This window comes from Sceloporus occidentalis, unplaced genomic scaffold (genome assembly GCF_023333645.1).
Source record: "Sceloporus occidentalis isolate IW3139 unplaced genomic scaffold, rSceOcc1.0.p SCAF_3, whole genome shotgun sequence".
Classification (NCBI taxonomy): domain Eukaryota; kingdom Metazoa; phylum Chordata; class Lepidosauria; order Squamata; family Phrynosomatidae; genus Sceloporus; species Sceloporus occidentalis.
In genome coordinates, this window is record NW_028316983.1 from 139,201,751 (window position 1) to 139,223,129 (window position 21,379).

Below are 21,379 nucleotides of genomic sequence, written 5' to 3' on the forward strand. Positions count from 1 at the left end.
TTCTGTTCTCCATGCTGTTAAATATTTACATGAAACCACTGGGAAAGGTCACCTAGAGTTCTTGGGTTCAATGTCATCATTTCGCTGAAGATACTCAACTCTCTCCTATGTGTCCAAAAGGATTCTGGCCATTAATACAGTGTGCCTGTGTCATATGCAGGCACGCTTTACGTGGCTTTCAACATATGCTGAAAGACACGCAGGGAGAAGGGGCAGCACATCCCATAGGGACTAATGGGGCGCGCGCCTGTGACACGTGTGTGCCACCACACTACCACGCCATCGTGTGCATGAGTCCCATTCATTTAAATGGGGCTCGAGCATAGGTGGAATTTGCTTTACATGGGGGAGTCCTAAACGGATTCCCCAAGTAAAGCAAGGGCGCACTTTATGCCCCCCCCCCCACTTATGCATTAGTAAATAAAGAGCAGAAAAACTCTAGCATCTATGGAAGCTCACTTGCCTGAGATACTGCTGTAGCTTTCTCTGTCACAAATCAAAATCAGAATCAAATCATACAGTTGGCTCTCTTCATCCACGGATTCAACCACCCTCTGCTTGAAATATCACCCTTTCCTTCCCCTTTCCATTGAACAAACCTTAATTTTGCCATTTTACATAAGGTACACCATTTTACTATGCCACTGTATGTAACAGGACTTGAGCACCCATGGATTTTGGTATTCCATGGGATACTGGAACCAGATACTAGCAGATATCAAGGGCCCACTGTATTTTCTGATTGTTTATAAGCACCACTGGTGGAACTTTAAATATTTGCATGCTGCTGATACTTATGATTAGAGATGTAAATAATTCTGTTTTGATTTGTGTGTGTTTATCTAAATCCAAATAAGATTTCCATCCAATCCCTCATCTGTAACCAGTCCCATCTTTTTTTGTATCATTTTTGGCTGCATTGTGGCCCTTGCTTTTTAATTCTTCCATGCAAATTTGTACTCATTTTCTATAATGTTTAGGATTCCTTACATCCAGGTTTCCCAACACTCAATAATCATATTTTTCAACCAATTTTTGATTTTTAAAATATATTCTTCCCATCCAAACTTTTTGTACATTCAAAATGTACAGCAAGTGTTGCAAATGTGCACATTTTTGAGGTAAGGTGTGCTTTATTTTGCAATGAATCCTAGGAGGTGTGAAATTAATAATTTAAATGAGAATCTCAAAATCATTTAAATACTCCTCACATATGTTCAAGCCATAAAGCAGCCAATGGCACTATCAGAACTGAAGAACATCTGTTTTGCATAGTGTTTTACTTGAAATGAAAGTCTTTAAGGCTACTATATATAGCTGTGCCATCTCTACATGAACAGTTGATGCCACAGTAAAACTACACATCTGTGTTTATACACTTCAGTATCTAAGTTAATGTCAAGGGTGCTTTTGCAGAAACTTATTAAAGTGATTAACTGATTTAAAAAAATCTACACATGAGACCACTTCCAGTCAACCATGATTCTTTTAATGCAAATCTGAATACATTTTGGTACTAAATGTCAAAATACTTTATAAAATAGTACTTGGCATATAGGACTAATGAAAATATTACATCATCTTAATTGCACAAATATCCTCTGCAAGAAACATGGTATTTTACAATTTTTCCTCTTTTGACTTTTCCCTGCTGAAAGTTTTACCTCAATGAATACCATACTTTTCACGAAATGCAACCATCAAATTATGCATAAGTTTCACTCAGGTTTGCAATAAGTAATAATGAAAAAACAAACAAAACAAATTAATAACTGGTGTTTGAAACATGAATTCCTCAAAGTTGAAAATTCAAACCCATTATTCACAGCTTGAATTAAGGCCAAATCCCTAATGGGGCATATTCCAAATGCCTGCCAGTTTCATGTGCCATTTATGCCACCTTACTATCAAAGCCAAGACTCTTGAAAAGGATGAAAAAGTTGGCTAGGAAGGGCTATGCTAAACCAAAAATGATTTTCTTGCAAATGCTCAGAAACACTATTTCCTGCCAGAGTTCAGAGATCTATAGTATTTTCTGTCTCTTGACTAATGTAATTTGAATTAGGATGGTATATTTTCTTAGAAGAAGCTACTGAACTAATAGAGGTGTCTTTGTCAGAAATGGAAAGCAGCGTGTTACATTTAAAGAACTGCAGCTAAATTGGAAATCTACTTCTTAGAGCTATGGAATTATAATTTGAACTCATTTCGTAAAAGTACCTTTCCATACTCCTCATGTTCCCCATGGAGTTTACAACATAGTAGGTCTGAGAATCATGACAAAGACAATGGCCATCGCTCTGTTCTCTAGAGTTTACTTCTCACAATCAGCATATGAAAGGATAAACCACTTCAAAGTGCTGGTGAAGTCTCACATGAGTGAATGCTTTATCTGCACCATAAAATAAAAAATTCTGCACATACAGACCTGGAAGTTATGGTGAATTCCTAGCCTACCTTTGTACCCGTTATATTAGCTTGCTATTCTTATACATATCTTATTTTACTTTTTTGTTTTCATGGAAGAGGATTTAGTGATGTGACTTCCTCCTTCCCTTTTGGAATGGAATACCCAGGTTTACTTGCTGATTTGCTACCAGTTGTGTAAACCTTTATCTATTTCATCCATGCATACAGGCCAAAGCATTTCCATAGCTCCTTTCCTGTTGCATGAGATCCCAAAGATTTCTACACAGCTTTCCAATACTATTAATACTTTGAAAGTCTTTTGGGAATTTTTTCCATGAAAAAATACAAAAAAGTGCAATACTCACTATTACACAGTGAAAAAAATTTCACTTTATGACCAAAATGTGGGGTTTGTTTGGCACCAAATGCCATGTATATTTTTGTAGAAATGTAAACCTGGAATATTTTCTTGAATTGTGAACAATCTTGTGGTTCCTTTTCTACACAATCAGGTTGCCCAAGTGTTAGGAACCCCTAATTTTCAACTGGGAAATGAAAACTAATAAATATTCCTTCTATTCCTATATGCTACTGGTAAGAACTAGGCCAAAGAGAAGACAAAAGAAGGAACTTATTTGGTATCTGACTGCTGCACCTTTGCAGACATAGGACTTCATCATACAAGCTCTGTTCTCACTGAGATCATCTTGTTGAAAGGAAACACATACATTCTAGTTTTGGAGCAGTCTATATTGCATGTATATTCATTCAATAGCGGAAATGGAACTGTTGCAGCCATGCATGTCCCACACTCTCTTTTCCAGACTGCTCTTTAAGCCTGCCCTATGGCTTTCTCCAGCAATTATATTTTTATTTCTCTTTTTAATACAACTTAGTAACAATGGCAATATGATTTACTGAGGAGTGGGAAGAAAAGAAAATAAAGTGTTAAAAGGCAAAAACAAGTCTACTTGGAACTAGTGAGGGGGAGGGAGAGAGGAGGAGACTGAGACCACAATTACTAGATGATGGAACTACAGCTGGAAACTTATCATGCGAGAGAGATAATGCTACATCAGCTATTGATGGGCTTTGCCTGACAATGAAACGATGCATCACAAGCATGGGTGGACTACAGACCAGCTACAAGTCAGTCAAAATGTTGTCTGATAACATTCAGCCATAGACACTACTATCCTCCTTCAATTTCAATTTTCAACCCTTGTGCAATAATCTCCATAATGTATAAAACACAGTGAGTCATTGAATGAAAATGTAATCCAGTTTATGGCTAGGCAAGCACTGAAGTGGAAATTTGTAACTGGAAGTAATAGAACTTCTTAATTTTGCATATTATCCACAAAGTATAGGCATTTATAATGTAAAGAGAAAATAAGCATTTTTTGTAAAGCTTGCATTTCCCTGTTACATTTCACGCTACTTTCTTTGCTTATCAGTGTGCCTGCCTTTACATAGTTGTAAATTTTTCTTTGAAAAAGCCCACAGTCACTACATCCTTATAAACAATGATTTCTTAAATTTCAGTTTGAGATATCAGCAAAATCCTAAACCTTTTTTTTAAGGAAAGGCACATCTCTTGTTAATGTGTTAATTCAACAACAGATCACCATCACCATGAGACCACAACTTGAACTTGGAAAAGATTCTTTTTTGTATTAGAAATCCTCAAAGCACCCAGCCAACATGACCACTAGTAATTCTAAGACCTGTAGTTCCAACAACAACAAGCTCTTTCCCAAGCTTTGAGTATAAGTTCTGCTGCATACTGATCTCCTTACCAATCTTTCAGACTGAATAAAAATCAACACTAGCTTTTAATTTTTTTAAAAAATTGAATATTTATTTAAATTAATCTTTTTTGAAACAATTGTATTATTTCGCTTTTGGCTCTCATTTAAACATAACAGCTAAAACTAAATCTCATTGCAAACATGTTATTTCATGTTGTACTTACAGTCTCATCAAATTGAATTACCTTCAATCAAACATGAACAAGCAGGAAAGATTGAATTTTTATTTCTGTTCATGAATAAAAATGACAACAGAAGTCTGGAAAATGATGTCTAGTCATAGACATTTTAACAACAGTGTACATTACTGATAAATTTAAAATTTAATATTTTAAAAAACGATTTATTTTTTTAAACAGCAGGAATGTTGTTGCAGCTAAGTGGTCTAAATTCTGGTTTTCTCTTATTGCCCGGTAGAGTATCCTACATTTACAGTCGAACCTCGGTGTTCGCTTGGGATCCATAGCATAACCACCCCCCCTGCAGATACCCAAATCCACAGATGCTCAAGCCCATGAAATCCACAATGGCTGCAATGGCAGCAAGGAATAGCCCTTGCTGTCCCATGGTGGTGCATGAATGGGTTTGGGGGTGGATATGGGATGTGGGAGGCCAGCTATGGCAGTGGATGCTTGTGAAATGGGAGCCCCGATTGAGGTGGTGTGGGGCAGGGGGAGGTATGGCGGTAGGAAAGTGGAATTGTGTCAAAATGGAAGGCAAGATAGATGCGTGATACCTATCTCTCCTTCCTTCCACTTTCCTAACCAAAAAGGCCTGAGGGTCAGCCCAGTCGTACCACAAACCCTGTCTCTGCTCCTGTGCAACGCCAGGTCCATAAAACACAAGACCCACATCATATACGATCTTATTCAGGATAACAACTGTGACCTGGCGTGCATTACTGAGACCTGGCTTGGGCCTGAGAGTGATGCAGTGTGGGCCCAGGCCCTCCCACCCGGGTTCTCAGTTAAGGACCAGATCAGGTTAGGTGGGCGGGGGGGCAGTGTCGCCTTGGTCCATAAAAACACCCTTTCCTTAACCAGGATCCCTGTCCAGAAAACAGATTACATAGAGTGTATTTACCTGTCCCTGAGGGCCAAAGACAGTCTGGGGATTCTGTTGGTCTACCAGCCACCCCGTGTGCTAACAGACTCCCTGGCCAAGCTCACACAGCTGGTCTTGGAACTGGTGTTGGAGTCCCCTAGGCTTCTTGTCCTGGGGGACCTCAACATCCCTTTTGAGGCCAGTGATGTTCTAACAGGTGCAGCTCGGGAGTTCATGACTACCATGACAGCCATGGGCCTGTCTCAATTGGTCTCAGGGCCTACACACTGTGCAGGTAATACCCTTGATGTGATCTTCAGTACGGACATGGAGGCTCCGTGGGTAGAGATTTCTAATGTCTCTCCCTTGTCATGGACGGATCATTTCTTGGTTGAGGCTCGAATCAAGGCTTCTACCTTAAGCCCCCCCGGGGGTGGCGGACCAATTAGGATGGTCCACCCTCGAAGGCTGATGGAACCCAAAAGGTTCCAAGAAGCCCTAGAGGGGTATACGACTGGCACTGACGGCGATTCTGTTGATGCCTTGACTAACATCTGGGATACTAACCTTTCCAGGGCTATACACAGTATCGCTCCCAAGCGTCCTTTCCGGCCTGCTTCCAATAAACAACCCTGGTATACGGAAGATCTCAGGGGAAGGAAGCGGGCTGTGCAACGACTAGAGCGTAACTGGCGAAGACATCAGCGCTTATCCGACAGGACACTCCTTCGCTCTCATTTGAAAGCTTACGGAGTGGCAATAGGTGCAGCGAAGAATTCGTTCTATGCTGCACGTATTGCGTCCGCAGAGTCGCGTCCAGCAGAGTTGTTCAGGGTTGTGAGGGAGCTAACTCAACTCCCTCCCTCCCTGAGCCCTATCTTGGAACCATCTAAAGCCTGCTGCGACGATTTTAATAACTTCTTTGCGGATAAAATCTCTCGGATAAGGGCTGATCTTGACGCCAGTATTTGTGCAGATCCTGCAGGAGAGGTGTCCGAAGCATCCGTGGCCCCTGTTATACTGGATCACTTTGAGTTTGTTAGTACTGAGGAAGTGGACAAGATCCTTTGAAGTGTTAGGAGGACGACTTGCTCCCTTGATCCCTGTCCCTCATGGCTGACAGCTCAGGGGGGAGATGTGGTGCGACTTATGTTGCATCGCATAATTAACACATCTCTAAGTGAGGGTCAGTTTCCATCTAAATTAAAATTAGCCGTGGTCAAACCCCTGCTAAAGAAGCCCTCCTTAGACCCCCTGATTCATAATAACTATCGGCCCATCTTGCTGCTGCCTTTTTTGGGGAAGGTGATCGAGAGAGCAGTCGCTTTCCAGCTTCAATCGATCTTGGATGACACCAATTTTCTGGACCCATTTCAAACTGGCTTCTGGGCGGGCTATGGAGTTGAGATTGCCATGGTCGCCTTAGTTGATGACCTCCGTCTGGGCATGGACAGGGGGAGCGTGTCCCTGTTAGTGCTCTTGGACATCTCAGCGGCCTTCGATACCATTGATCATGGTATCCTTCTGGGACGCCTGAGGGAGTTGGGAATTGGGGGCACTGCTCTACAGTGGTTCCGTTCCTACCTCTCGGGCAGATCCCAGATGGTGGAGCTGGGGGACTGTCGCTCCGATAGCAGGGCCCTGACATCTGGTGTCCCTCAGGGAGCGATTTTGTCCCCTATGCTATTTAACATTTACATGAAGCCGCTGGGAGAGATCATCCGGAGACATGGGGCGCGGTGTTATCAGTACGCTGATGACACCCAGATAATTTTCTCTATGTCTCCGACTGATGCAGTAACTAAGGATGGCATCTCTCCTCTAGATGCCTGCTTGGCGTCGGTAATGGGCTGGATGAGGGAGAACAAACTCAATGTGAATCCAGGGAAAACGGAAGTACTGGTGATAGGTTCCCCGGCTTCGGGTGGTGAGATCTGTCACCCGGTCCTGAATGGGGTCACGCTCCCCCTGAAGGACTCGGTGCACAGCTTGGGAGTGCTCCTTGATTCGTCGCTCCAGCTGACTTCTCAGGTGGATGCGACGGTCAGGAGTGCTTGTTATCAGCTTCGGCTGATACGCCAGCTGCGTCCCTACCTGGACCGTAAGGACCTTGAATCTGTCGTACATGCTTTGGTAACCTCTCGATTGGATTTCTGCATTGCGCTCTACATGGGGCAACCCTTGTACCAAACCCGGAAGCTGCAATTGGTGCAGAACATGGCAGCTAGATTGGTCGCTGGTAGCTCCAGGTCGGACCATATAACACCTATTTTAAAAGACCTTCACTGGCTGCCTATCTGCTTCCGAGCTCAATACAAGGTGTTGGTTTTGACCTATAAAGCCCTAAATGGCTTGGGCCCAGGGTACTTGGAGGACCGCCTCTCCGCATATAATCCGCCCCGCACACTCAGAACTTCTGGGACTAAATTGTTGGAGGTCCCTAGGTCTAACCTTGTACGGACTTCACAGAGGGCTTTCGCCATTGCTGCCCCTTCATTCTGGAACAAGCTCCCTGTAGAGCTTCGCTCCGCCACCTCACTAGTTACTTTCAAGAAAAAATTGAAAATGTATCTATTTCGGCTGGCCTTCCCACCTTAGTTAGATTGTTTGTTTATTTCCCTGCCCTCTTTTTTCCCTTTCGACCTCGGATCGATGTCAATTATTCTCTCCTTCTCTTTGCCCTTGACATGTGTATTTTATTGATTTCCTGTTCCTGTTTTTGTTTTTTGCAGTAGTGTTCTTAACTTTTTATATTGAATTTTTATCCTGTTTGTAATGTTTTTAAATTTTGTAAGCCGCCTTGATCATATTTTGGAAAGGCGGGGTAAAAATAAAATTTATTATTATTATTATTATTATTATTATTATTATTATTATCCGTGCCACCATTGTGGACAACAGAACTTAATGATAATGTGGCCATGTGCACACACTGCCATTGGGGACAAAGCGGGTTTGCTGTCCGTGGATGCTTGAATCCATGGATGGCAACCCCGTGGATACTGAGAGTGGACTGTAATATGGATGTAGACAATCTGTATGCCTCAAATGGGCAAGTGGGTGTAACAGAGGTATATTTTAAGGACAGCCATTAAGGACAGCAATGGCAAATGTGAAATATTTATATGACATGTTAAAATTTAGCTTAATAAACTATGGCCTAAATCCAACTGTTAGTCTCAAATAGAGTTTTTGTTTTTGTGTGCCTTGAAGGAGTTTCTGTCTTATTGCGATCAAAATGTAAACTTATCACAGGGTTTTCTTGGTATGATTTCTTCAGAGAGGGTCTGTCTTTGCCTTACTTGGAAGCTGAGAGAGTGTAACTTGCCCAGTGTCACCAAGTAGGCTTCCATGGCTGAGTGAGAATTTGCATCCTTGTCTTCTGGTATTTCAGTGCCCAAAATGACTACATCACACTGGCTCTCCTCAAATAGAGTAGACCCACTGAATCAATGGAAATTGCACAAGTGATTGTTCCCATCATATCTATTTCAACTGGAACCCAACAACTGGATTTAGGCCTCAGTGGAATTATGATAATTATGATAAAAGATTTACTTCTTTTCATTTCTAAGGTACTGCTGGAGCCTCTGCAACTTGGCACAGATAATGAGTCTATTATGTACTATTATTTCCTAAACTAATTCCCTAAATTAATAAAAAGATAATTATCTTTAAAAATTACACAAATTATACCCTCTTAGATATTTTAAACTGCTCTACTGAGTTGTAAGTTAACATATTTTGGTAATCAGATTTGCATGATTGTTCCAAAATATGTGCATGGGGAATGTGCAGCAGGGTTTTGTTTAAAAAAATCAGTAATTTAAACTGGAGGTTTCACTTGGTAATTTAAATTGTGATTGAAAATGACTTGATTTAAAATTTGACATTCTACCTACCTTTTGTGTCTTACCTCCAATTAACTGCTCCTCTAATTGCTTAACCCTTCTTTCAAGCTAAAGGGAGGTCTTTCCAGAGATAGTCAATATGCTAAGATTAGAAATCTGAAAATTGGCCCAAAGAGATCTAATTTATTATCAGATCAGTTTAACACTAGTTGCCATCCTATACAGATCTATTAATGCAAAGCCATACAAGCTTCAGTTGGCTTTACTTCCAGGTAAGCATGCATAAGATTGCATCCTAAATAAAGCAAGGTTTGACTTATCATCAGAGTTTTATTTACCAAAGTCAGTACATCAAACGTGCTTGGTATATAAAATGTCTATTCATGATTAAATCAATTGTCTTATTAATAATGTAAAACAACATTTCGGTTTTTGCTGTTCTCCCATAACTCTGTGGCGGCTTATAGAATAGATAACTGGTTATTATTTTTTGCAACATTTGTGTCTACTTTGTAATATTTTATTTACATAGCAATAGCTAAAAACTATGCTTTAGGCACTCATAATTTATTATCGCTCTCTGTTCTGTAATGGGCTACAGCCTGGCCATTTGTTATATTTTGACTTTTCCACAGTATAATTATATCACTGTGATTACTTGTTTGTTAAATAGTTTTTCAGACAAGATTGATATGCACTTTAAATAATGTGCTACATTTATGTTGGACCCCTAGCCAATGAAAGAAGCTGCTAATTTCATTTCCTCATTGTCTGTGATAGGCTGAATTTTATGAGATGGAACAATAATTTAAATCTATTGTCTGGTGAAAAGATCATCTTCATAATGCAATTCCAGGCTACATCAATTTAAGTATAGTATCTAGATCAAGGGAAGTAATAGTGCCATTCTCTTTTGCTTTGGTCAGGCCTCACCTGGAATACTGTGTCCAATTCTGGGCACCACTAGGCAAAACGGATGTTGAGAAGCTGGAGAGCGTCCAAATGGTGAAGGGTCTGGAAACCATGTCTTATGAGGAGAGACTTAGGGCTGGTGCAGACGCCACCCCTTTGAGCGCCAGATCAGGGCTGTGGCAATGGCACACTGCAGCCTCAAGCCGGCATTTTTGTAGCAAAATGCTGCTCCTTTTTGGGGTGGAAAAAGGGCAACTTTTCTCTTGCCATGCCCGCTGTTCGGCACTCCTGCGGTGTGCAGTGTGTAAACACTGTGCTGCTGTAATGCTGCCTGCCATCTGGGTTGGTGGGCTGCATGATGCCAGCTTGGGGGCGGCATCGGTGGCATGTGTCATCTAAATGCCACACTTCCACACTGCCCCAAGCAGGCATATTATGCCAGTCTGTACCGGCCCTTAGGGAGCTGGGTATGTTTAGCCTAGAGAAGGAAAGGTTAAGAGGTGATATGGTAGCCCTGCTTAAATATCTGAAGGGCAAGCCTCTTTTCTGCTGCTCCAGAGAAGAGGATCTAGATCAATGGATTCAAACTACAGCAAAAGAGATTCCACCTCAATATTAGGAGGAATTTCCTGGAAGTAAGAGGTGTTTGACAGTGGAACACACTCCCTTGAAGTAGAATCTCCTTCTTTGGAGGTTTTTTAAACAGAGGCTGGATGGCCATCTATTGGGAGTGCTTTGATTCTGTATTCCTTCATGGCAGGGATTTGGACTGGATGGCCCTTGAGGTTTCTTCCAGCTCTATGATTCTATGATTATCTAAAAACAAACAAACCCTGTTTCTGGAAAAAAAAAAGTAATCGAAGAAGCAACTAATCAGTATCTAATTGTAGTGGAAGCCATATTTGGTGTTTTTTGTTATTAAAGATTATTTTGTTTTTGTCTCAGAAGATTTTGAAAATTCGCCACAAATCTAGAAAAAGATTTGTAAATCACTGAAAACTCAAAAGCCATTTCTAGAATGAAGTAACATAATATATGGTAGCCTTCCAGCCCTTGCTCAATCTAAAATAGGGATATTGTTAACAATTACTTGCTAATCAGGAGAACAACTGAATACCAATTCATCACAGTTTCCATGGTTGAAGTCATGTGTGGAGCCCAGAGGTGCAGCTATGATTGTTCTCTGTCTCCATGCCCAAAGTCGCCATCCTCAACTAGATTTCAACCTACTATTTATAATATCACAATATTAAGTTGAGTGATTTTTCCAATGGTGCTTTCACCTCTTTCTCCTGTTGCCTCTTCCTGGATTATCCACACTGCTATTCTCTCACTCTTTGATGCAAGAGATGGAAAAAGCTGGACAAAGGCCACTTGGCAACAGGTTTCTCAGAGAGGTTCTGATGCACAAAGCCTCAGATGTGTTTTCTGTCAACACAAATCGTTCTGTGCTTAATAGTCTTCATGCCCCTTCATGTGGATTTGAAACGATGGCAACAATTTCTACAAACAACTTAAGCATGTAAATTCACAGAACATGACACATTTAGGCACCAGAGGGAAACTAGTCATCTAAACCATGCTAAACCTTCACGGTGTTTTGTGTGTTATTAATAAATCATGCAATATTTTAAAGTAAACTGATTTTTTTTTAAAAAAACACCTCATAATAACTAAATGTTAAGGAACCCATACATTTTTAAAAAGGACTACCACATAGAGGTTTGTCCCAAGAAAAAATGGAAAAGTACAGAGAAGTCTCAATTTACATTAACCTCATTTATAACAGTTCAAATTCACAATATTTTCCCATAAATAAATAAATAACTAAATGAAAGTCTTACTCACAATGCAACTGTTTGTAAAGAGCCAAGAACATGGATTGTGCTATATAAATAAATCATAATAATTATAATAATCATAATAATAATAAAGCCAATGACAATACCATTTAAAGGCAATCAACTGAAATTCCTGTTAAGTGGAATTCCCATTTAAGTTCACATGTTTCAAGAATATACCATACTGTGAGAGAGAAATGAAGGGTATACAATAGAGCTTGAAAAACAAGAGGATCCTATCCAATATACATCTATCTGTGCTGCATAGCTGTTTATCACATAAACAGATAACACAGAAGCTTTCATGGAATACATGGATTGTAATTGACTAAAATGATTAGCAGTTTGCTCTTCATTTGTCCATAATCAGCTTGCAGACTGCTCCCTGGAGGCAAAGGACAGTCAAAACAACCAAACATGGAAGCAGTAGGTTGAATCTAAGTAACAGTTTTTGCTTTATTGGGCCTGCCAGTAATTCTGTCACTCAGCAGGATGCAGCTCCTAAACACCATGTAGCACAGCATCCTTGTGACAAGGAGAATTTAATTAATCCTGCCTAACAGGTAAGAGATGAAGAATGGCATGATTAAGACATGGAATTAAATTTATATTTATATATGCATTTTAAAAATCTCCATTTAGAATCCATAACTGGAGCTGAATCACATAGCCTGCAGTGCAGCAAAAACTATACACCTGATTATACTATACAGTTGGAGGGAATGATCCATTGGCCTCTAGTCATTAAAAACAACAATGAATAATTAGCAAATGTCTTAAAATAGAATTCCCCCTTGTACAGTTCCCAATTATCAACTTGGTGTGGGAGAATTTAGTCCTACTCTCCCATTTTCAATTAAAAAATGAATTAAAACACTAGCAGTGAAAAGGCTGACAAAATGTTCAATTCAAACAGCACAGGATTGTATCACAAAACCTCCCCCCCCCATAATATCCAGGAGCAATAGTGCAACTGCAAATAAAAATACACATGACTAGTAAAGTGGTTTCCTAATGAGTCTGTGTTTATGATATATGTGTTTTTCAAAGCCTATGTATATGATATATGCGTTTGCAAATGCAAGATCCCCCCTCCACATTTTTCACCCTTTGAAATTCAAGGATGCACATAAAGTAGCTTTGCTACAATCCATCATGGAAGGTAGGTGTGCGTTAAACTCATTTAAATCTCTTGCTTGGCTAGCCAAGTTTTGAAAAGCACTGGATACTGAGCTTATTCTTAGCTAGTTCTTCTTATATAATAAATGAAAAATAACTCAAACCTGTGACAAGTTCTCTGATTTCCAAATCTGTGGTCTTGCGGAGTAATCGTACTAATGCTGGAATACCCCCACAGTTTTTCAAAGCAATTTTGTTGTCGTCATTGGCCTTCCCATACACCAAGTTCCTCAGAGCTCCACAGGCACTACGGTGGACTTCTGTCATCCGATGGTCCAATAGGTCCACCAGCAATTGTATTCCCCCTTGTCTCCTTATCTGTAACAGCAAAATAAAATAAAGCGGATGAAAGGCTGTCAATGAAGCGTCATATACCACCAATGTTAATCAGTTTGAGAGAGGAAGGGGAAGTGAGCAAGAGGCTAAGAAGACAAAGTTCTGGACCAACCTTCTTTAGCTGGACCGATTATTTTTATCTGGAAATAACAAAACAGTGATCAAAACAGGTGGGCTGGTAATGAAAGAGCTGCTTTGAATGAAGAAATAAAATAAGCTACCTGCAGGGACAGATGGCTCCAGTGGACTTACAGTACTATCTGATTTACTTCTGACATATGCATATACTGACAGCTGTCATGAAAATTACTGTCAAGAAAAGCAGTGTCTAACTTCTTTTTTTTAACTTTGAATTTGAAATAACATCTTGATTTCAATTCCATTATGTGCGGCAGTGTACAACAACAAATTATAAACATAAACATTCTTTTCTTTATAAAGTTCAGGGTCTAACCTCTTATAGTAACTGTGTACCAATGCTGTAGCTGTACAAGACTATCAGCTGCAGTGCGAAAAGGAGGAAAGAGTATCCCTTTCTTATAAACGATTATGATGAATACACAATTAAAAGCAAAACTCTAACTGAAGCACAATGAAGCTATAGCTCCAAACAGAAACATTTAATGTATTTTTTATATATTTTATCAAGGAAAAGGGATCAAAATATATAGGAATCACAATGAGAACTTTGAATGAACGTGTAAAAGAGATACGAAAGACAGGTGCATTGTAAGTAACCCAAATAAATCAGATTTTTTCCTATTTGTCTGCAGAATTGGACAGGAAAGTGCATTTCTAAAACACTGCATATAATTTCAGTGACCTTATTACAGGGTTTTCAGGGGCTGAGAGAGTGTGACTGAATGGGAAATCAAACCCTGGTCTCATAGTCCAATGCTCAAACCCCCTTGCTGGCCGCAGGCATATTTTCTCATTTTTGTTGGGCTGGTTTTCTTTTCCTTTAAGTAGATGTCTTATAATGTATAAATATTTATCAATATTGTAGGCCACTTCAGAGTTTTGAGTTCAAAACCAAGATACAAATCCGCAGTATACACAAACAACATTTTAAATGTAGTAGCAAGAAAATACTGCAGAAACCTATGAATGAATTATGAAGAACTATTTTTTTCCTGAAAGAAATGTAACTAGAATAATTCAATAGCAGTAATAAAATTGTTTTAAACCAATCATGGTAATCTTTAAACATGTATGTTCATGAGATGGCCAGTCCCCCCCCACAAAAAAAACAGTCTGCTGGTTATCTATATTCAGCCTATATTGTACAATGGAAAAATGCTAGAAAGCCATAGGTGGGATAACTTTTTTTCTTAGTTTTTCCATTGGGGCAGAAAGAATATTTCAAGATTTACAAACAAAATAGATAAAATGTGTGTGTTTTGGTTGAAAAACTCTCTTTAATACTAGACTGAAGACAGTCTTCACATTTTAAAAGTTAACCTGTGTTTCTACATGGTTTTTGAGTAGAAAACAGCATTTTCTGGGCAGAAATTGTATTTTTTGCACTATGCAGAAAATGCTACACAAAAATTACAAAAAATTTTTTTGCACAAAAATTACGCATTTAGCACAATGTGTGAAGAATATGAAAAAACTACACACCTTTTAGAGTCTTTCTCACACTGGAAGAAAATTGTAAAAATTACTCACTGTTTCAGTCAAGAACAAAATTTAGTGAAGAATCACATCTCCATTCTCCTTTCGCTTTTAAACTATTTAAAAACTGGAGAAGTGAAGCTTAAGTAGATTTTAGGATGTTTGATTTCTTCAGCCAATTTTCTAACCAACATGCTGGTTATGTTAATTAACATTTTGATCAGGCATATGCATTGCTAAATCATAAAGAATATTAATAAAGACGAGGACCAATGCAGTATTCCTCTGTAGATGTTTGTGATAATATTGTAACATAATTATTCTATATGACTGTATTCAAATTTAAATATTAGTCCAGGCTGCAATGTCTGAGACTTAGGGTTAATGTAAGGTCCACGTATCTCCAATAGAAATAATAGAAACCTCTTAATAGAAACCTATTAAGGCCCTATACCATTTCCTAACTATTCCTCCCCCTATTTTAAGAGAAGTGATCAAAGCATAACAACATGCAAAAGTAGCAAGTACTATAAACTAACCAATACTCTAAATAAAAGGATATACATACACTGAAAAACATATTGAAATATAATATTGAAAAAGTTGGCAGGAGGAAAAAGAAAGGAAACGACCCCCCTAAGAACAGCATAACAGCCTCTTCTAAAAGAATTTTCCAATTTCTTTCAACACTGCTTCTTCAAAGCCTATGCAAGCAAAAGAATAATTTTACCCTGCAAGCAGTAAACAAATTGCATTCACCTTCCTTTACCTCCTCAGTTTTGCCTTTTACTGCCTGTGATAAGTACCAGCCAAGGCACTTACTCATCCTAACTGCCTGGCAATGAATTACAGCTGGGTGTGAATGTGGCAGAGCGGCCTGCAAGCCTACTGCTCCATTAATGCTCTGTTACCTGTCTTTGAGTAAGCATCAAGGTCATTCACTCCCATTTAGAAATGTAAGAGGGCTTGAAAATCCTACAAGTCCCACATAACCTGTCCACCTCTGCTAGAGTGGCAAAGGATTAATATATACCAAAGACTTTTGTAGCACGTAAACCTCCGATTTTTGTGCTTCTGAAAAACATGAACAATGTATAAAACCATGCAATCATTGATCTGGAAACTGTCAAGAATCAATCCCAATGTTCTTCCTATTGTTTGTTAACCATGGATAAAGAAATTGTCTATTGTTTATGGTCTGCCTTTTCACAGATCCATTAAAGGCTTAAATTTCAAGGACAATTTTATTTTGTTGTTGTTGTTGGTGTCATAGTCCAACACTCAAACCACTATGCCTTGTGTTACTGGAACCTAAACAGAATTATCTTTTTGAGACACATTCACATAGCACTAAGCCAAGAGTCTAGCAAATCCTAATTTATCATGGAGTGGCACATTGGGGAATGCAGACTGTTTACTTCCTCTTACTTCTTCACATCAGTGACAGTGGCGAAACTATCAAGAAACACATTGCTTACAATGGTGTTTGAATCTGAAATCCTGTTTTTTTGTACGCTTTTACAAGCCAGGTTCATAATCAACGTTTGTCTTGATTATAAATCTGGTTTGTTTAGGAGCAACCACTAAATCATAAAGAACAGCCACCAGAATCTTGAGTTCAGATGTCACAATAAGTGTTTGTCTTCTGACAAGTTTAGCACTTCCCCTACCAGGAGGAGGCAAGCAAGTGTGAACAAGATGCATGATCAGTACACAATTTGTTCTTGTTAAGCCAGGATTTCCTTGTCCTCTCTAAACACAGCAGCTGAAACACAAAGTGGGAAAATCTAACTTTGATATTGCTATTTCCCTCATTTTCTCTATTATAAGTAATACAAATCCTTTTCAGTCATTCAGTATCCATAGATAAGGAACGATGACAATTGCTTGTCCTAGTCCCAAGCAGAGGAAAAAGTTTACTCCATGAAGCCCACAAAATTAAAATGGATTTTCACAACTTAATCAAAGATCTTTTAACATGTCTTCATATATCTGACCTGTTTAGCTTTGGCTTCTCAAAACGTTATGATTTCTTTGTCACTAGCCAATCTTATTGCAGATGCTGTTTCAAGGAATTATGCTGTTGATATTATAGCAGGGATGAGACTCATGTGGCCATCCAGATGTTGTGGGACTGCAATTCCCAATTCCTAGCCAACAGAGCCAGTGGTGTGGGATGCTGGAAGCAGTAGTTTCACAACATCTGGAGGGCAGTTCCCACCCCCTGTGTTATAGCATATACTTCATGTCAGATTTCTACCTGGGATGATCTGCTTTCTGGCCCTTTCTTTAATAAATCATGATTCCTATTTGATTTTTGGGGATAGAATTTTGTTGATATTCACATATACAACACACTGACTCACACACAGTGACAGGAGAATTAAACTTTCTGCCTACTTTTTCCAATTAAGTCTGGAAGGAGCAGGGAACAGATGCACTTTAACACCAGTATATGTACAGGAAAATGCAGGTACCAAAAATACTGGTGCACTATTTTCCATCCAGCTTCTCAGAATGATTTGCTATTTCTCAGTAGTTTTCATAAAAACCTCTATTGTAATTATTTTACTAACACAGAATGTTTTAGACGCCAGTGTAATACTTGTTGTAGCATCAATGGTATAGGACATAGGAGAAGAGAAGAGGTTGCAGTGATGTACAACAGGAGAAAGAGAGATAAAGCAATAATCTTTGGAGCTGAAAATAATTCAACCCTTGGAATGAAAATAAAGTGTCATAAATCCATGAGAATGTCGCCATTCTCATCTGTGCAATGTTGGCAAGTGTGTTATGGACACTACTCTCCTTTATAAAAAGCACAGGAGGGAAAATTGGTGAAATACATGACGAGAGAAAAGTACCCTTCACAAAGGAAGATCCCACACTGGAAACAGGGCTTATTAAGAGAGAGAGACAGAGATAACTTATTTTCTTCCACTAGTCAGGAAAAAACCAAATGAAAACAGTATTAGCTGTCTATTACTCTGTTATGTCTCCAGTGCCTTCAAGCTCAGGGACAAAGCTGTCAAAATGAGGAACAGTCAGGGATAAAATACTATGAATTGGCCAAGACAGTAGTGTAAGACTGGGAGAAGAGTGAATGTATCACTCTCTAAGAAAATGCTGCAGCCAACTCTGTAAGAAGTCACTCTCTTATTTGTTTGTGGCAAACAACAATCATTTCAAAGTGACAAAGAAGTTTAGCATTGAGTTGGCATGCACTTATGCAGTTAAGATTAATCCACAAGCTTTACCAAGTGATTTGTATATATTTTTTTATTCAGAAGTATATAATAATAATAATAATAATAATAATAATTTGTTTTATTTATATACCGCTATTCCAAAGATCATAGCGGTGAACAGCAAGTAAGCTAATTAGCAAGTAAGCTAATTTGCCCCCAACAGTCTGGGTACTCAATTTAGCGACCTCGGAAGGATGCAAGCCTGAGTCGAGCTTGGGCCCTTTTGCTGGTCTTGAACTCGCAACCTTGTCGTTTCGAGTGAATGGCTGCAGTACAGGCATTTAACCACTGCGCCACCAGACCTTCTATTCATATTGGGTCCACTATGTGTGAGGGAGTTTAAATCACATCTACCTGTTAAATTTTCCCTGGTGTGTGTATATGTAGGTTAAAGGGCTCCTCGCAATATGTGATGAGACTGATTTAAGATCAAATTTGGCAGCATCTGATATAGTACCATTATCTCTCATTGTGGTACAAATGCATGGGCAGGATACCCCAGCCTTGTCCAGTGGTATTCCATCCATGGTTCTAGCCCATCCCTGCCCCTGGACTTTTGTGACAACAGGCAGCTTCACAGACGCACCCTGAGCAGCATCATGCTACATCCTTCTTACTTTGTCACCACCACATTTCTGAAGTTTCCCAACGAAACCTGTATGGGCAGAAATGGGGTGCCTGGCTTCACCCATATGGCCAGCCATGCCTTCCAACATCACAGGCTGTAACTGCAGCATTGGTGGCAGCTAAGAGGGAGTTGGGTTATGCAGTCTTCCAGCTGCTGTGCTAGGGTTTCCAGGAAACAGTGCTGCAAACAGCTGGTCTTTTAAGACTGTGCTAAGGGCCTGTTGGGCCAGAATTGTCAGATTAATCTGTGGTTTGGCCGATCCCAGCCTGAGGCTATTTTCCTCTGTCTGCTTACTGACTGAATAAAATAGGTAGAACACTGACAGCTTATCACAGTGTTTAAAAGATCTTTCATTGTCATGTACTAACACTTATGAAAAGGGAATAATAATAATTGGGTTTCGTGTCTGTGGAATCAGAAAAGCTGTAACCAGTTCAGATACTGTAACACAAGGTGGTGCAGTGGATAAATGCCAGTACTGTAGCCACTGACTCAGAAACCATAAAGTTCTGAGTTCAGTACCAGCCAAGGGCTCAAGCTCGACTCAGGCTTGCATCCTTCTGTAGGTTGCTAAAATGAGTACCCAGCTTGTTGGGGGCAATTAGCTTACAGTTGTAAATCTCTTAGAGACTGCTTACGTGGTGTGAAGTGGTATATAAATGAAGTTATTATTATTATTATTAACCTTTAGAATCTTGAATCAATCCAAAGAGACAACAGGCAACATACCTACAGTTTGGATTATACTGTATTATTATTATTATTATTATTATTATTATTATTATTATTAACATTTATTTATGAAGCGCTGTAAATTTACACAGCGCTGTACATGCAATCTTTTTAGTTATACAGTTCCCTGCCCTCGGGCTTACAATCTAAAAAGACATGACGCAGAAGGAGAAGGGAGTGGTGGAGGGAAAGGGTAAGAGGTCCAGCAGTTCCTCTCTACCTCCAAGGCCTGGACCAAGGCAGATGGACTGGAGGGAGGGCTTGGCTTCAAAATGGAAGGTTAATCTTCATCCAGGGAAAATACATACTCTCAAGTAGGATAATACATATACAATACATAGCAATACAGGAAATGGTTCGATAAACAGGCACCAAAAGAACATTAGATAGTAAGCGACAATTATGCAATGCCTGGGAAGGCTTCTCTGAACAGGATGGTTTTCAACTCCGTTTTGAAGCTAGTTAAAGAAGTGATGGCTCTTGCTTGTGGGGGAAGAAGGTTCCAGGAGGGAGGGGCAGCAAGTGAAAAGGTTGCTATTGCAATATTGCATAATATGGGAGCCTGTTTTGAATTCTACAACCCGGCTTATAAAGAAGACAATTACAAGACAGAAAAGGAGCATATAAAAGTCTGTAGTGAATAAATCTAATGTATTTTAATTGTAATAATAGGTATGAGACCTCCATGGACTGATTACTAATTCTGATTTTGTTTTAGTTAGGTGTGTGTGTGTGTGTGTGTGTGTTGTGTGCCTTCAAGTTGTTTCCAACTTATAGCAACCTTAAGGCAAATCTATCATGGAGTTCTCTTGGCAAGATTTGTTCAGAGGAGGTTTGCCATTGTCTTCCCTTGAGGCTGAGAACATTTGATTTGCCCAAGATCACCTAGCAGATTTCATGGCTGAGCTGGGAATTGAAACTTTACCTCCAGAGGTAGGATTGTGCAAATAAATGACTAACAGAGTTGTGAAGTTCTTGCTCATTTTCCATAGTTCAGGTTTTTTGGTGCTACCCATGCAGAGGCTGAAAGCGACATGTCCTCTCCCCAGCCTTTCAAGTAACTTGCTTTTAATCATCCCATTGATGTTAAATGATGGCACCAGAATGTTGAGGGGAAAGCTTCCTGAATACCCCTTCATTTGAAACAAACAAAATCTCTCAAGAGTTCACTTCATTCACCACGTTCCCTTTAATTTACTTTCTCTGCCTTGTTCTCTTTAAATATAGGTTTCTATGTTCCTACTAAAGGCATTTCGAGTGCTAATTAGCCCTCTTTGCACCAAATGCACCATATCTGCAAACACTCTCCCCACACCTGTTTTTTGTTTGTGCTTCCCCTCGTTTAGTAAAAATACACACAACATAGTTGTGAGGAGGGGGTATAAAGTCCTTTCCTTCACAGCTGCTGCCTTAAAAAAACCCCACACCAGAAATGGTAATACAGTATGTATCTTCTCTTATAAGTGGAAAAGTTGTCTTGGGAGTTGAAGATGAATGGATGTGACTTACAGATGCCTGAGGATGTATCCACACTGCAGAATTAATGCAGTTTGACTCTGCTTTAACTGGCATGACCCTATCACAAAGAATTCTGCGATTTGTAGTTTATTGTGGCACCAGAGCACTCTGATCAAGACAGCTAAACATCTTATAAAACTACAAATCCCATAATTCTGTAGCATTGAGACATGGCAGTTAAAATTGTGTCAAACTGCATTAATTCTGCAGTGTAGATGCAGCTTCAGAGACTAAAGGGTTCAACAGATGGGCG

General features: G+C 39.5%; 1 protein-coding gene across 9 annotated transcripts in view; it reads right to left on the bottom strand.

Moving 5' to 3' along the window:
• CTNND2 (catenin delta 2) overlaps positions 1-21,379 on the bottom strand; it is a 662,387-nt gene that overhangs the window by 119,943 nt on the left and 521,065 nt on the right. For all 9 annotated transcript variants that reach the window (XM_089516458.1, XM_089516456.1, XM_089516452.1 and 6 more), the window contains one exon: positions 13,152-13,365. In XM_089516458.1, coding sequence (XP_089372584.1) covers positions 13,152-13,365 — 214 coding nt within the window. The remainder of the gene's footprint in view (positions 1-13,151; positions 13,366-21,379) is intronic.